Raw genomic sequence first — 16,399 nt, 5'->3', positions numbered from 1 at the left:
GGCGGCGGGATCTGGCGTCGTCCGCTCGGCCCAGATCTGGGCCCTTCAGGCCCCATCTGGGCCTGGGCGGGCCGGCGGCGGGGATGGCTCCGGTGTGGCTTCTGGGAGGCGGGGGAGATGCGACGCGTGGCTGGGTGACGGCGGCGACGACGCCGGCCTGCTGCATCGCGGCCGGCGGGGCTTAACGGGCCCGCTTCGGGCCTGGCTGGGCCAGGGGTGGCCCGGCATGCCCCGCTGCCGCGTCCGGACGGCTACCGCGACGGTGCCGGAGGCACGGGCCTCCCGCACGACGGCGGTGGAGGTGGTTCCCTCCCGCTCAGCGTCGATGTTGCTGCTCCCGTCGTGGTGGGCTTCTCTCCGGTCCTTTTGGCCTCGTGGTGGTGTTCGTAGCGAGGCGGTGTGGGTGGCAGCGCTACTGTGTTGGCGCATGATGATGGACGACGGTTTTGGCGGGTCGGTTCCGTTGAGTTGGGCGGTTGGGGTTGGAATGCGGGAGAAATCCCTGCCGGCTTCGGCCCCGACGCGGTGACACCTGCAGGTGCCACCATTCCTCCCTGGAGAGTGTTGGTGGTATCCAACCCCCACCTCCCTCCGCGTGCCCGGGGAAACCTGAGTACTCGTCCGGGCAGCAGCGTCGTCGGCGTCGCATCCCTTCTTGGAGGTGCTGCTTGGTACGCGGCGGATCGGAGCCTCGGTTGGTGGTGTTTTGTTTCCGGTGGGCGCCGCGGTGGCGGGTCATCCGCGCTTTGCCAAGCTGCCGTGGTTGGCATTTGTTTCTTCTTCTTTTTCTTTTGGTGTGTTGTGCTGCTCGCCACAGCGTTATCTGTACTCGGTGTTGGTTGCTTTGGAATACAAAGCGGGGAGAACCCTTTTTCGGTAGTTGTTGTCGGTCATGTTGGACACAACCTCCTGGCGTGTTGTTGCTGGCCATATGGTGCCGACTGCATCGTTGCCGCTATTAGCCACGTCGCCTGCGTGCGGTCGTGTACCTGCTTGTGTTTCTGATTCCTCTCATTCCAATGAAAGAGACTCTACACATGAATTGTCTTCTCCAAGCTTGCTTTTTCTCTCTTGTATTTCTGTAAGCTAGCTATGGTATTCCATGGATGGTATGAGTAGAGACGGAGAAAATAAGAAATTCTACAACCTCTTATATCATGAGCGTTTGAGTAAGCGGTTTATGTTGTAACATGCAAAGAAAAATGTTCTATGACATTAATTCAATGGAAGATTCCTGCTCTATCTATTATCATTGAAGGCATATCATAAGTTCATTTCTTGATGGAATTTATGAGTCCTGTATCAAACCGTGTGAATTAATGGGACTGAACCCCAATGAAGATACGATGGTATTTTCGTTTGATGCCGCATATATGTAGTTGAAAGTAACTAATATCATGTAATGTCGATCAAAGACACTCCTCACGGTTTTGGGCAATATAAATATATAAGCAAAATACTGCAGGCCACAATCCCATATGTTGGTGTAACAAAAGAACCACAACCTTTTAAGTGAACTAGTGGTTGGGGCCGCCATTGTGGGCTGCTTGAGAGGAAGGTTTTCGCGTGTTTCTTTATCTTAAAAAAAGAAAAAAAACTCACCTTGATCTCAAAATAAAAATAAATTTCCTCACCTCAACCAATCAGCTTAAGAGGACATCTCAAAAAGAAAAAAAAAGCCTCACTTCCATCTAACAAAATAAAGAAAAGAAATCTAAAAAATCTTATTCATCGCAGCCTGCGAGCATGTGCCACGTTGCATAGCTGGCTGCTCGCCCCTTCTTTCGTTCTTAATGGGTTTAATTGTAACATAGACTCAGACCTGGAGGCAGTAAAGCATGCAAACGAGAATCTGCTTTTGCTAACGCTCCTAAAAAATCACAACCTAAGCACCTGCTCGTCTCAGCATGGTTAGTGTAGTACTATTGTGCCTCAAGATTTTCTAAACCACACGTTGCCGGCGGAGCACCTGTGCTCATAAGGTTTTCCCCTATGGTATTTTATTTCTTATCTTGCCTCCGTGGTTACTCCCACATACTTTCGGGACACTTATGGATGATGTCTTCCTCTTTTTGTCTAGGAAACCGTAGGGTTTCCCCTATGGTATTTTAGTTCTATATTGCTTGCTATCCTGAAAGACTAGTTGCACTCTTCCTTTAAACTCTCACGTCGTAGACCAGCTGTCAAACATCGCGATATGTTACCACTTGGTGTATAGTTGTAGCATTTCCCAAAATCTACAGCTTGAAGTTGAGCCGTGCCAAGTTCTGCCACTCAGAGGCAGAAAGTGTTTCTTATTCCTCTCATTCCAATGGACAAGACTCTAGACTTACATCATCTTCAGCTTGCTTTCTCTCTCATATTTCTGCTTCCTAGCCTTTGTATTATATGGATGGGTATGAGAAGTGACAGGAAGAGAGCAATGCTACTACCTCTTATATCATGACTTCATGAGCTTTTGAGTAAATATTCTGTGATGTTAATTCAGTGCAAGATTCCTGCTCTATCTAGTGTTGAAGATATATCATAAGTTCTCATTGGGAGTCTTATTTGTTTTTGAGATGTTGTCGGGAGAATTTACTAGGCCTGCAGAAATCTGTTTTTTGGCTCTCGTGTCCGGCAACAGCCTCCAGATGACAAAAGAACCAAGATCCCACAAAAGCACCAGCACAACACAGCTAGGGAAAAAGATCTTGCAATGGTCATCCTGCGAAACGAACAAAGTCTCAACCTAGCTATTCTCCATGTACACAAAGCTGCCACCAAACTTTACCTACAGAGGAACTTTACCAATTTGAACTTACCAGCGCCATTCAGGATGGATACGTATATGAGCACATGACCAGACCATGGCTTGATTTTAGAGTACAAAACACCCCAAAGGCAACCATGGTGGTACCATCAGGGAGAGCACACAGTTGCTAGCATCCATCATTCTGCTCTATTACAAATCAGAGCTAATCTCTGTAAATGATATGGGATAACCATGATACATGTCCCCAGAACAGAGACTGTTGCCGTGGACAAACTTGCTTCCAACCATTTACGAGTGCATCCGTCGCTTGGCATTCCTAAACGACATCTGGATTTGCCATTCCTTCCCCACTAACCTGACATCACATGCCCGACCCCCGCGTCGCCCTCCTCTGGCGACACGGGGGGAAACCCTAGCCGCGCCGCGGGGGGGGGGGATCCCGCCCTACTCCCCCGCTGCGCCGCCACTGGAGGGGGCGCCGGCGAAGCCGGGCGTGCCCTGGGAAGGTGGCGGCGGGGCGATTTCTTCGACTTGGGCAGAGATCGCGGCGGTCCAGCGTCAGGCGGCGCGTGCTGCTCGTCTCTCGCCGCAGGGCAGGCTGGGTTGGGGCGGGGCCTCGCGACGGCATGGGGCGGGCCAGTCTTCGCGGAGGCCTTCGGATCCAGCGGCGGCGGCCCCTGCTGGCTGGGCGTGCGGCGTGGACGGCGAGCCGCAGGCCTGCCAGATCTGGAGGTATTGCCCCTTCCCTTCCATGCATCCCTTCCCGGTCCCCGGTTCGGTTTGGATCTTCCGGATCCACCTCCGGTGTGTTCTGGTGGAGCAGATCGGTGTCCGGGGGAAACCTTGGCCGCCTTGGCTGGCCGGCAGCGGCGACGCCGATTTTTGGCGCCGTTTTCCTCCTTGGGGGCGCTGCTGAGGGCACCATCTCTCCTCTCCGAACCATGTCCGGGTGAAAGCCCAAGATCCGTTGCGGATCGGGCGTCGGCGGCACCGTTACCTTCCTGGAGGCGACGCCAAGGACATTGGGATAGGATGGAAGGGTATGTAGGTGAGGGGTGGGGGTGTGTTGCCTCCCTTTCGGTGGAGCGGTGTTTCTTTATACATATTCTTGGCGGCGGCTCTTGGCGGCATGGAGCAGCGGAGGCTTGGCGTCAGATATGTGGTGACGGACACGCGCAGGAGGTCGACGCTGTCTGGCGTCGTGGTGGCGTCGGCGGCAGTGAGACCGGGCAAGGCCGTTGCAACAGTACAGCTCTGAAGATGGATATGTGGTAGGTGGTTGTGGCGGCCTCATACTCGGCAGGCGGCCTGGTTGAGGAGCACGCCGGACTGGTGGGTGCTCATACCCGGCAGACGTCCAGGTTGGGACCTCAGGTCTTAGATGTTAGGTTTGGCTACGAGGTCTGTTTGGTATTAGGCCCAGACCGTCAGCGCCCGTTCATCAGTTAGATAGGAGTAGCGACAAAGGTTGCGAAGATGATGGCTTTGGTCTTACTGTTGTACGACTTTGTAAGGTTTTGTGCTAATAATTAATAAATTGGCCGTATGCATCGATCAGATGCAGAGGCCGGGGGTATTCCTCCTTTTTTAGAAAAAAAAAAGAGAATCATGGGTTGAGCGAACCCTTTTAACACCCCTATGATGAGTAGCTTCTGCACGGATTATATGGACCATGCATGTGTACCTTTCCCCACCCTTTGCCACTACAAAGATGCTGATGTCACCAGCCTGCACTTGGTTATGATGAGTAGCTTCTGCACGGATTATATGGACCATGCACGAGTCCTTTTCTATGAAGAATCTCGGACGCCACTTCTTGTTCTTTCCCAGCATATCAAGTGTGCCAGTCCCATTTTCATGTGAAAAGTGTGCAGCTGGCCGAAAAACAAAACTGTGCCACAAGCGTCGGGGTACATGCTGATGCAATAAATACTAGGAAAAGTTGACCTCGCATTCTTCATTCCGCGAACATATGTAAAAAAAACACGATCTGAGAGATAGGTGCACCAACTAGAGAGCGTGCTTGAAGGGATCACCTAGGCTGTGGACATTCCAACACAACACATGATCGACAAAGTAAACGTGTGTTTCTGTGTACAACATCTACGAAGATGTCTGCTCAATGCGTGCCGCTCCTCCATATCATCTCAACCCCTTGTTCTGTCAACTGCAGCTACCTCTTGGTTTCCTGGATCATTCGGATGAGTAGCAATCTATGCATCTTGGTTTCTCCCATACCATCGTCCTCCATAGGTTGTGGTACTATCTTGGACACGCTCAGTTATCGATGGACGGCATGTGCCTCCTTTCTATGAATTCTTGATTCCTCTCATTACCATCAGTAAGGTTCTAGGCTTTGTCAACTACCTCACCCTTTCTGATTGATTTCTGTAGAGCTATTTCTATGAAAGAATGTGGAAATTGAGAACAATGAATGACACTGACGATGGCTTGGTCCCTTTTATTCCCCGATCGACACCCAGTCCTCCTTGACACCAAGCTGCCCTATTCCACCCGGTATAGTATTATTGTGAGATGTTTTTCTTTTTTCTTTTATTCTAGCATGTTGGTTTTTTTCATTGATTTTCTAGCATGTCTGTCTTTTTTTCTGATTAACATATCATGCACTTATAATATATAACGAATAAGATACATAAGATCAAAAGGGGCACACACGATAGATGGCCTTTTTTTAGGTTTTCTAGCAGTACTATCTTTTCTATAGTGTGGTCGTTATGTAGTTTTAATATATAACCAGCACAGTGGCCTGTTCAAATGCGCAGACAATATCTTTTAGTTATTAGATAGAATTTATCATTCAAATTTTGTGTGTGTGTATGTGCGCACGCGCGAGTGTGGGTTAGAATTAATAATTATTCAAACTAAGATTAAAGGCAGCATCGTTCCCTCGTCACATCAAAATAAAAAAAGAAACATCTACTAGTGACAGGTCCAAAAGGCCCACCAAGGAAGGGCTATGTAAAATTATAGTCCTGCTATTCCAAAATATAAGGTCTTTTATTTGTTGTAAAGTCAAACTTCTATATGTTTGACCAAGTTTTTAGAGAAGTTTGACATAAAAAGCAAAAAATATAAAAGTGGGAAAAAAACAAAAGCAAAAAAGAGTTGGATGCCCGCGGTCCCTGCTGGGCCGGCCCATTATGGGCGCTGCTTAATGCGAGTGCTCGCTTCATCTCGCGTGAAGCGAGACATGTCAGCGCCCCTTAAATAAGTGGGCTTGACGTTGTAGGCTCTCTCTGCCATGTAATGCGCTCGGTGATGGTGTCGCCTCGATCCTACATTCCTGCTCACGCCGACCACCAACCAACGTGTCCTCATCATCCCATAGCCAGCCCATGCTCGGAGTGCCTTGGGTCACGAGCCCATCACGCAATGGAGCCAGATCTCACAAATAAGAGGGCAGATCATGTTGCGGATTTGATATGTTCTTTTGGGCGAGTCTATGTCTCGATTTGAAATAAGTGGAGAGTTAACTATCCCTCCATCCCATGATTTGGACAATTTACGATTCCCTCTTTCATCCTGTCCCATGCAACCGCTAGTTGCTCGAGGTCTTCCTGCTTAAAACCATTGATGTTAGAACCTAATTGCATTATTTTTGCAGGTGTGAAAAACTGTGTCATAAACATGCTGCAACATAACATGTTACCATATTATGTCTGCTTTTTATTTATGTCTCCTGTCATGTGCCTGTTACAGTCATTTTTCTTGGATCACCTTAGGTGTGTGTATGCAGGGAGAGCATAACCTGTTGTATGACAAGGTTTTCATACTGCTTTGCAGTTCAAGTAGCCATATGATTTAATCATACTCACATGGCAACAAGACATATCCGCTGTTTACCATACTCACAGAAATTTGTTTTAGATATAGTGATGTACTGTTATTTCATTGTAGAGATAATGATTTCGCAATCCTCTTTTCGAGCATTTTGATTCAGCTGTGCTATATAATTTTCTGCATCGTGACTTCTTGTCGTTCCTGGGAATGTCTTTATTTGATTGATGAAGAGCGGCCAGGGTGTATTATACTCAAGCAATCACACTCTTTGCTGTGATAAATATTAAGGTGCAATTTCTTTTTGTAGAATTTCTGTTTGTAATGAGCATATACTGACAATACCATGGTAAAAAAGTGGCCTTACACTTGTTCATATGGGCTGCATACCCAGGCCTCTGGAATCAGGACCAACGGGGTCAGATGAACCGGGACCAATGGCCCCCGAGGCCCCGCCGGCGCCCTGGCCTCACGAACCGGGACTGATGCATCCTTTGGTCCTGGTTCGTGAGTGAACCGGGATTAATGCCCTTACCCAGGCCTGAACCAAAGCCCTGTTTTCTACTACAATTGAGGCGTCCATCAAGGCCAGGAGAAGCAAATTACAGGACCATTCTTACAGGACGATGTATGACAGGTTTAGCCATATGTCCTAACATGCTCATACCCCCCCCCCCCCCCCCCCCGCCCCGCCACCCCACTCACAGAGTACACACCGAAGTGAATTTCATTATAGGTAAAAGCAAGAAGTAGCTGCACTGAGAAACAAGAATGGAAATTACAGGACCATTCTTACAGGCCAATGTATGGAAGGTGTAACCACATGTCCTAACGTGTTCACAAACTGCATCCGTAAAAAAAGTTGTGAGAAACGGCGCCCTGGAGTGAATTTTGTTACGACACTGCTAGGCGCCAGTCGACCGGCTTCAGTTCGGTTTGTAATCCCACTAGGAAACGGCAAGGATTCCGGCAATCATCTTGAGCCAGTACCACCTCGTTTATAGCTGTAGAATTGCCTAAAAATTTATGTGGTACTGTGGTGCCACCTCTTTTTCCAATGCAAGTTTGCCCGTTCTATGTGGTCCGTATTCGCCCACAAGTGTTGCTAATATTTTTGTCATTGGTTGGACGGTATTACAAATAGGTTCAAAACGCTAATAAGAGTGTAAGCGTATGCCTTAATTTGGTCGCTTTGGCTATGTAGAAATGATTTTGTTTTTAATGACAAAAATGCTTCTCCTCTGCAGGTTATTTTCCGGTGTATGCACTCGCTACGTACGTGGTCTATGCTACAACGGCTGGAGTACCAACCGATGTTCATGACGGTGTGTACGCGGGAGCAGGTGACTACGGAGGTTTTTTCCCAACATGGGTGGCAGCACAACCTACGGATCGATCCGCCACCCCTTCGACATAGGCACAGTGTCGGTCTATAGGACTCTACTTGTTGCCGATTTGTCGGTTTTTATTTTATGGATTTTTGTCAGACTTCTGGATTTGGCTGTGTGCATCCTAATTATGCAGAGACCGGGTGTTACTCATAATGCTTTGTATCTGCTTGATTCTACATTTTGAGATAATAAAGTGATCCTTTATCGAAAAACAAGTACAGCTTCTGAAAGCTGTGCTGCTTAGAATTCTGTGTCTCAGCCTATAAAGCCAACGAAGCCAGCGTGTATTTCCGATTCCTGTCATTCCAAAGAACAGGACTCTAGACATGAATTATCTTCTCCTAGCTTTGCTTTTTCTCTTATATTTCTGCTAGCTAGCTATGGTATTCCATGGATGGTACGAGAAGAGATGGGGAAAACAAGCAATGCTACAGCCTCTTATATCATGAGCATTTCAGTAAGCGTTGCATGCTGTAACATGCAAAGGAAAATGTTCTATGGCATTAATTCAATGCATGATTCCTGCTCTATCTACTATCATTGAAGGCATATGATAAGTTCATTTGGTGTGAGAATTTACGAGTCATGTACCAAACGGTATGAATGGAACTGAAACCCAATGAAGCTCCGATGGTAATATCATATAGTGTCCACCAAAGACACTCCTCACCTTTTTGGACAGTATAAGTAGAGAAGTGAAATATTGCAGACCACAACGAGAATCTAGCTTGTTCTTTGTAAATGCTCGCAACAACAAAAAACACACACGAACATTTGCCTTGTTTGTTCCGGCGTGGTAGCCTTGCCTAAAATCTAGATGGCACTATTATAACTCAGCACAAGATTTACTGAACTACACGGTGCTGGTGGATCACCTGTGTCTCAGTATATGCATCCTACATAGTGAGTTTCTGTTCCTATCGGACTACTTTTTTTTTCAAAAAGGGGGAGCAAACCCCTGTCTCTACATGAAGCGATGCACACAATCATCTTATATCTTATCTATACTTCTAATAATTATGGACTCCCAAGAAATTACCACGTTAATAAGAAATTACAAACCGTTGATCCGGTGGGACCGAGTTATTATGGTGGAGATCCACCCATATAAGTTTTTTTTTCTCTCAGTCCAGATCATTCAAAATAACTTAACCGTTCAATCCAAGTATAATTGCTCGACGAAAGCACCCTAGGATTTACGTGGTGAAAAACAGGCTCAATCTACACGTAACAAGCACCCAACTTAACTGAGAACCAACCTGTGGTTGGATGGTTAGAGGGACTGTGGTATTCCCAGCCCACCAGGGTTCAAATCCTGGTGCTCGCATTTATTTCTGGATTTATTTCAGGATTTCCGGCGATGCGCATTCAGTGGGAGAAGACGTTCCCGTTGACGACGAGATGCCTACGGTGACTTCGTAAATTTCAAGATGATATGCCGGCTGTATGCGCGTGTATATGAGCGCTTGCGTCTGTACTGTGTTAAAAAAAAGCACCCAACTTAACTCCCATGTTATGTATTCCTTCCATTAGTCATAACCCCCATCTCCTCCCTGCAGACATCTCCTCTCTCACACGTACAATTTCCTTTCTCCTCTCTCTCGTTTCATCGACGGTGTGCTAGATCCCGCAGCCATCAGCCTCCCTCTCTCTCAATGGCGGATAGACCTTGGCCTCTTCCTCCCGGTGCCATCAGCCCCCCCTCTCTCTTGATATGTGTGTGTTGCAGGTGTTGAAGAGAAAGCAGCGACTACACATACATGATCAGATCAGATGGATGAACCCAAAATCCATAAGCTTCCCGCACCCAAGAACATCAACATAATTTGCCACGCCTTCTAGGAACGTGATTTCATAACGAATTTTTGCAGGCACTTAGAACTTTTGTCAATGTTTCTTTAAAAAAAATGAATTTTTTTATTTATTTTTTCGATTTTACTGTTCACCTAAGCTCATTTGAGCTTGGGTGCAGATTAGCCGCGTCCGTGATGGTTGTGCTTTATTATAAAGCCGGCAAACCGTCGTAAAAGGTGGCCGGCCCACCGAGGGGATGTGCTGAGTGAGAGAGATATCTCGAGCAGGCCCACTTTCGCTATGCTGTTCTCCAAGCCCCAAACCCAGTCTCACCTCACTCCGTCCGTCCGTCCGGCGTCGTCTTCCTCCGCCAGCGCCGCCGCTCCATCTGCGATTCCTCATCGACGTCGCCGCTCTTAGCTGCTCCCGTCATCTTGGTAAACTTCGTAGCTGATTGATCTCTCACTCTCCATGATTCTGGCAGCCTTATGTGTTTGTAGTATCTGCCACAAGCTGGATTAATCCCCATTGCTTCTTCTCGTCGGCGCGGTGCTCGCAATCGACGGAGTCGACAGTCCAGCAACGACGCGTTCCTCGCCGGCACCGCCAGTCAACCAGATGTGCATTTCCTAGTTTGTACTGGACCTTTTGCTGTGGGTAACTTCGAAGCTTCAGCTATTTGCAGTGAGGGATTATAAGAGGACTGACGCATTCCCACAAGCAGCTCTGCTCATCAACCTGATGACGATTTTTTTAGATATCCAGTTTATTGTCCTGGTTACTTTCTCTTCCATGATTCCATCTTAGCTATCGAGTCAAGTCGCATTTGCTCTCTGATTTTATAGACATTCTCCTAGTTGATACACCATCTTCAGATTCCTGCTCATGCAATACGCTTTGGCGAATGCGGCGTGATTACTGCAGAGTACAGAGGCTGCATGCTGCGATTGGCGTCAACTGCTTCATAGAAATCAGACTCTTCCCAACTGCACATCATAGGGTGCGTTGACCCAGTCTGGTCTGAAATCTTTGTCGTGCTTCCGAGGTATCTGGCATCGGTTATGATGCGGCCTTGGTGTTTTATGCCCTGCCTCTTCGCCATTAGTGGCTTGAGTTTGGACAAGGCGAGCTGTGTGCCGTTGTAGACTTGTAGTCATGGGGGGTGTGGTTTCTAACCTCTTGGTTTAGCGATATATGCTAAAAGGTATTGTATCCGCTCTTCTTCTGTGCTATTGATATACCTCTCCATGGTGGATTGTTGAAAAAAAAATGTTTATTTGACATGCAAGCTAAAATGAAATTTGATCGTAAAACAGCTAATTTGATCCGTGTACAGAACGTGATTGCTGCTGGTGTTGTCTCTGTAAAAATGTTGATACAAGGTTTTCAAACTTTTCTGAGTTCACCCATCTGGGTGTTCTTGTTACTATCAATTAACATATAAAAACCTCAACTTGGCAGAATATTGTCAGTAGATGCCAAGATCAGAAAGCAAGATAATAAAGAATCAGAAACTGAAGAAGACAAAAACAGCATTCATATCCTAGAGTTGTAAAACGGATGAGAATCTTGTGGATTACATAGTGTACTCCTTGACAAGAAGTCCTCCCTCTTTCCTCACTCTGTGCCATGGGGAAACTTCATCTGCTAGCTCTGCTTCTTCCTGTACTTCTTGGGTTATCTCTGTTGTACATCTGTGAGATACTATGGCTGAGGCCAGAGAGGATAAGAAAGAAACTAAGGAAGCAAGGTGTGAGGGGTCCCAGGCCTACTTTGCTCTATGGCAACACCCAGGAGATAAAGAGGATCCGACAAGAGGCATTGCCTGCGCAGAAGCAAGACACCAGCAACTACATGTCCACCCTATTCCCTCACTTCATGATCTGGAGGGAAACATATGGTATGTAGTCAAAAGTTCAATTCATGCACGCATAGTCTCTGGTTTGGTCTATTTTGACAGTAACACTTGTTCTTTGCTTACAAGTCATTTTTAGTATGTTAGTGATTAGATGGCCCATGGATGTTTCTATTCTTGTGTCATAAGACTGTGAGATCACAAAATTTACATTTTACAGTTTGTTGACAGTGCACCTCCTCTCTGTTGCTATTTATGCCTTGTACATTTAATTGATGTAAGGCATCCACCCTAGCAACCCTATCATTCAAAAGGTAAAGCCACATTATACTCACTTACATGTTCCGCACTGTCTTCTTGCTCGTAGTTAGTGACAAAGGAACATCCTTACCAACCTTAGCTGGGTATATAAATGGTCTCTCAAAAGTCAAAAGTCAGGAACAACTCGGATAGTTCAAAGCTATAGAAGCTTTTGTGATGCCCTGATGGACTGATGTTGCGATCGGGGACGAATTGTGTTGGATTTGAGCAAGATTGAAATTGGGAAACGATAGGGGAAGAAGGACGAACCCTAAGCTACATAAGATCTAGTTTGTTCTCCTTTCTTAATTCGGTCACTCTTTTGTCCAGTTGCATCTGAGCCGTTAACTGAACCGTCTAATGTCGACTTCTAGTTGACACCATCTTCAGAGTTCAGACTGAAGCTCAGGTTTAGGTTCGAGTCGAACCCTGACAGCTTTTCTCTTGATGTCAAAATTTACTCTTGAACATTGGAATACTGACGATATAAAATACCACTCCCTCCTATCCATATTAATTGTAGTACAAAGTTATACTAAAGCAGGAACAATTAATATGGATCGGAGGGAGTAGTATTTTGGTTAATGATATAATAATTCTCTTGGAACCTGGCCTCCTACGAGAGCTAAGTGACTGTCTATAGATCTTTTTGTCTTGTTCTATGAAATGTTGTTCAATTATGCCTTAACAAAATGCGTGAAGTGATCAGTAGTTGGCTTGTTGACTGAAAATGCTGGAATTTTTTTTATATGAAGACCATGCATTTCTAACTAAATTTTATAATAAGAAATTTCGGTCCGGTGGAAAGTAACGTTGAATTTTTTTGCCAGATATAATTAGCGAACATATACAGTATTTGAATAAAATTGTTTGGTTTATTTCAATAGTATTTGTAGCACTTATCCGTGCTGTATTTCTTATATTAGTCCATTCTTTTTATGGCAATGATGCTATTGGATTGTGAATTTGGAATAGGGTCGGTATTCCTCTACTCAACAGGAGCTGTGGAGATTCTGTATGTTTCTGACCCTGGCATGGTCAAGGACATGAGCCACTGCACATCATCTGAGCTCGGGAAGCCTATTTTTATACAGAAATCTCGCAAACCACTCTTCGGCGAAGGCATCTTGGTGGCAAATGGCGATATATGGGCCTATCAGAGAAAGATCATTGCACAAGAGTTCTTCATGGAGAAGATTAAGGTGACGTCAGCTTCTTATTCTTAAATATGAGTTGAAATACTAAGAACATGATCCGGCATTGTAGTTGGAATTTCTGTAAAAAGTCATTATAATTGCAAGAATGATGTTTGCAGGTCATGATAGAACTAATAGTGGGGGCTTCTGCCCCACTGCTAGAAGCATGGGATAGTATGCTTGACGGCACGGGAGGGAGTAGAGAGATAGATGTGGATGGTTATTTGCGGAGTTTTTCGGCGGATGTAATCGCCAGGGCATGTTTTGGCAGCGATTTTGCAACAGGGGAAGAAATATTCTACAAGCTCAGGCAGCTTCAGAAGGCGATTTCTCAGCAAGATGCACTTGTTGGATTGTCTGCAGTGTGGTAAGTATACATATCTAACATAGTGAAAAAAATGAAAAAAGAAGTGAAATGCGATTCTTCACCTGCATATTTGTGCATGAGTATCTGATCGTAAGTCTTTCAACAGATTTGGGTAAATAAGGCTCATTCTCATTCATCAGATAGGAATCACTGAAATTGTGATGTAAATATCCGAAATGTTTTTCCCCAAAATAGTCTGGCTGCTCAAATTAAGATAAGTCTTTTCCATAGGGCAAAGTCTAGTCCAGTCCTGTCATGAAATTAATAGTAATTTCCACATTTTACCCAGTAGATGCAATCTTGTGACGACGTTACTTTATTTTAAAATATCTGGCCACATTTTACTCAGTTGTGACCTTTGTTATGGCTTTTATCCTATTTATATTTCCCTTGACTGACAATGCAGCTGACTAGGTGGACAACTCAGGTTCGTAATCGCTGGGGGTGTATTCTGATATGGGGCATGAGCAGTGTGGTGCAGCCGTGCAGCTAGCAGTACCTATTCAGCAAAACTAACACAATTTTTCATAGAACTTGACTGAACCAGAGGGATTTTTTCATAATTTGGTATATATCTTCTACGAGTACTTGTGCGAGTTGTCAGTCAGCTACCATGTCTTCCTAACAAGTGGATCTAGCTTTTCAGTTCAGGGACATAATGTCACAAGTTCAGTAGTAATGATTAAAATGTGGCAAGACATGTTAAATAGGGAAAAATCTGTCTCAAGGGGTAAAAAGTGAAACTTCTTGTCATAATGTTTTGTGTGTGATTACAGGAAGAGTTTGCCGACCAAGGCCAATCGAGAGATACAAAAGCTGGAGCAAGAAGTTCGGTTACTCATCCTCAATGTCGCAAAGGAACACAGCCGTGGCAGCAGCAGCGAAGACGACGATTGCATAAAGACTAAACACAATGGCCTTCTGCGCTCGATTGTCAATAGTGCTCGCCATTGTCCGGCCAGCTACAGTGGCAGCGCCGAGGACTACATCGTTGACAACTGCAAGAACATCTACTTTGCTGGGCACGAGACTACAGCCGTCACCGTCACCTGGTGCCTGATGTTGCTGGCCACACACCCGGCGTGGCAGGACCGTGCCCGTGCCGAGGCTCTAGAGGTGTGCCGTGGAGGCACAGAGCTCGACGTCGACGTCCTCCGGCGACTGAAAACAGTGAGAAAGCATCCCGACATGCATCAATCAGTCTCGAGAAGCTGGCATAACCATTACATTGTCTCTCCAGATCACCATGGTGGTCCAGGAGACTCTCCGGCTGTACCCTCCGGGGTCATTGATTATGCGCGAAGCGCTGAAGGACTTCAAGCTCGGTGGGCTCGACATCCCACGGGGGACAGTCATACAGACAGCCATCGCGATGCTGCACCTCGACAAGGATGTTTGGGGCCAGGACGCCGGCGAGTTCCGCCCGGATCGGTTTGCGAACGGCGCAGCCGCGGCGTGCGAGCCGTCACACATGTACCTGCCGTTCGGGCACGGGCCCAGAGTTTGTGCCGGGCAGAACCTGGCGATGATGGAGCTGAAGGTGGTGCTCGTGCGCCTGCTGACCAAGTTGGCCTTCTCACTGTCGCCAGGGTACCGGCACGCGCCGTTGTTCCGGCTCACCATTGAGCCTGGGTTCGGCATGCCTCTTGTCGTCACGAAGCTTCCATGATCTCTCTCACTGCCATCTGTAGCAAGAAGGTACCGCGCCTGATGAAAACAGTGACGCCACCACTCCACTGTGTTTGTAATCGGCAAAGCGTTGCTTTCGATTCAGTAAGTTCAGAAAACACTGGCAAAGCAAAGGTATAGTTTTTTTTTTGACTGTTGCAAGGTATGGTTATTGATGACATGGTACCCGTATCTCCCCCAAATGATATTTCTTGGACCATGATAAGTGTCACATGTGTGGCACGAACACATGACAACTCCGAACATTTTTTATGGCAAGTTTAGTGAAGCGAGGATGGCAACTTTCATTTTGAATGGCAAGCTTTTGGTTTTTTTTCTTTGGATTTGCTCTCTTTTCGGATGACAACTTTAATTGTAAAAACCGTCAGGGCCGGAGTGCTTCGTGCCACACGTGTGGCATTTATCATTCGGGTATTTCTTTTGTCAAAAAGCAACTCTTTGCTCAAACTGATGTTATTTCTTTTTTCTTTTTTTTTTTGGAAAAGAGGGGTTTCCTCCGGCCCCATTTCATTACTATAAAACGAAGCCAACAAAAATTGTAGCGCTCAGGTCGGACCCAGAGACTGAACTAAGGCCAGGTTCAACTTACCATTACTGATTGTGCCGACTCGCAAGGAGCTTACATTGTTGCAAGTGCACGGCCCTGAATTTCCCTGGGATGCATTTGGCATTTCTCCAGACACGGCCCTGAATTTAGCATTTCTCCAGACACGTGAGGAGCTGGTGTAGAGCAAATTCAGGATCCAACCAATCCATCCGTGTCCAAAACCCCTGGCTGGAAGAATGCTAAACAGGCCGTCCCAATTGACACTGTCAAACGCTTTCTGAAAATCAAGTTTCAGAACAGCCATAGGCAACTTTCTTTTCTTGGCATGTTGGACAAGCTCAGCAGTAAGTGCAAACTTCTCAACGACACATCGTCCAGCAAGAAAACCCAACCGCAGAGGATGCACTAGTTATGGAATCTTGCGTTGCAGCCCGTTGGCAAGAACTTTAGTGACAAGCTTTTGTGGGCAGCAATACAGTAGAGGCAGAACTGATCCCGCTGATGTCAGCGTTGCTGTCATAGAATTCTCTGAAGAGCTCCAACAGAACATATTTCAGCGTGGCCTTGTATGCTTTGTAAAATTCATCGGTGAAACCGTTAGGCCCCAGACTTCTGTTGTTTGGCGATCTGTTCACCGTAGACACAGATTAATACGACCCTGGAGTTCTCATGTGAAAATCTGTACATGTTAATCCCCCAACGTAATC

General features: G+C 46.3%; 1 protein-coding gene across 2 annotated transcripts; it reads left to right on the top strand.

Moving 5' to 3' along the window:
• Positions 1-9,983: 9,983 nt before the first annotated feature.
• On the top strand, positions 9,984-15,439 carry LOC123096296 (cytochrome P450 714C3). 2 transcript variants are annotated; one of them, XM_044517992.1, is made up of 6 exons: positions 9,984-10,175; positions 11,200-11,638; positions 12,869-13,095; positions 13,209-13,456; positions 14,233-14,626; positions 14,697-15,439. In XM_044517992.1, exons 2-6 carry the CDS (start codon positions 11,368-11,370, stop codon positions 15,123-15,125), a joined length of 1,569 nt encoding a protein of 522 aa, XP_044373927.1. In that variant the 5' UTR covers positions 9,984-10,175; positions 11,200-11,367; the 3' UTR covers positions 15,126-15,439. The 2 variants fall into 2 exon arrangements, with proteins under 2 accessions (XP_044373927.1, XP_044373925.1); XM_044517990.1 differs by having other exon boundaries at positions 14,233-15,439.
• Positions 15,440-16,399: the final 960 nt, after the last annotated feature.

Source organism: Triticum aestivum, chromosome 4D, assembly GCF_018294505.1.
Source record: "Triticum aestivum cultivar Chinese Spring chromosome 4D, IWGSC CS RefSeq v2.1, whole genome shotgun sequence".
Taxonomy (NCBI): Eukaryota; Viridiplantae; Streptophyta; class Magnoliopsida; order Poales; family Poaceae; genus Triticum; species Triticum aestivum.
This window is presented reverse-complemented; position numbering and strand designations above follow the sequence as displayed.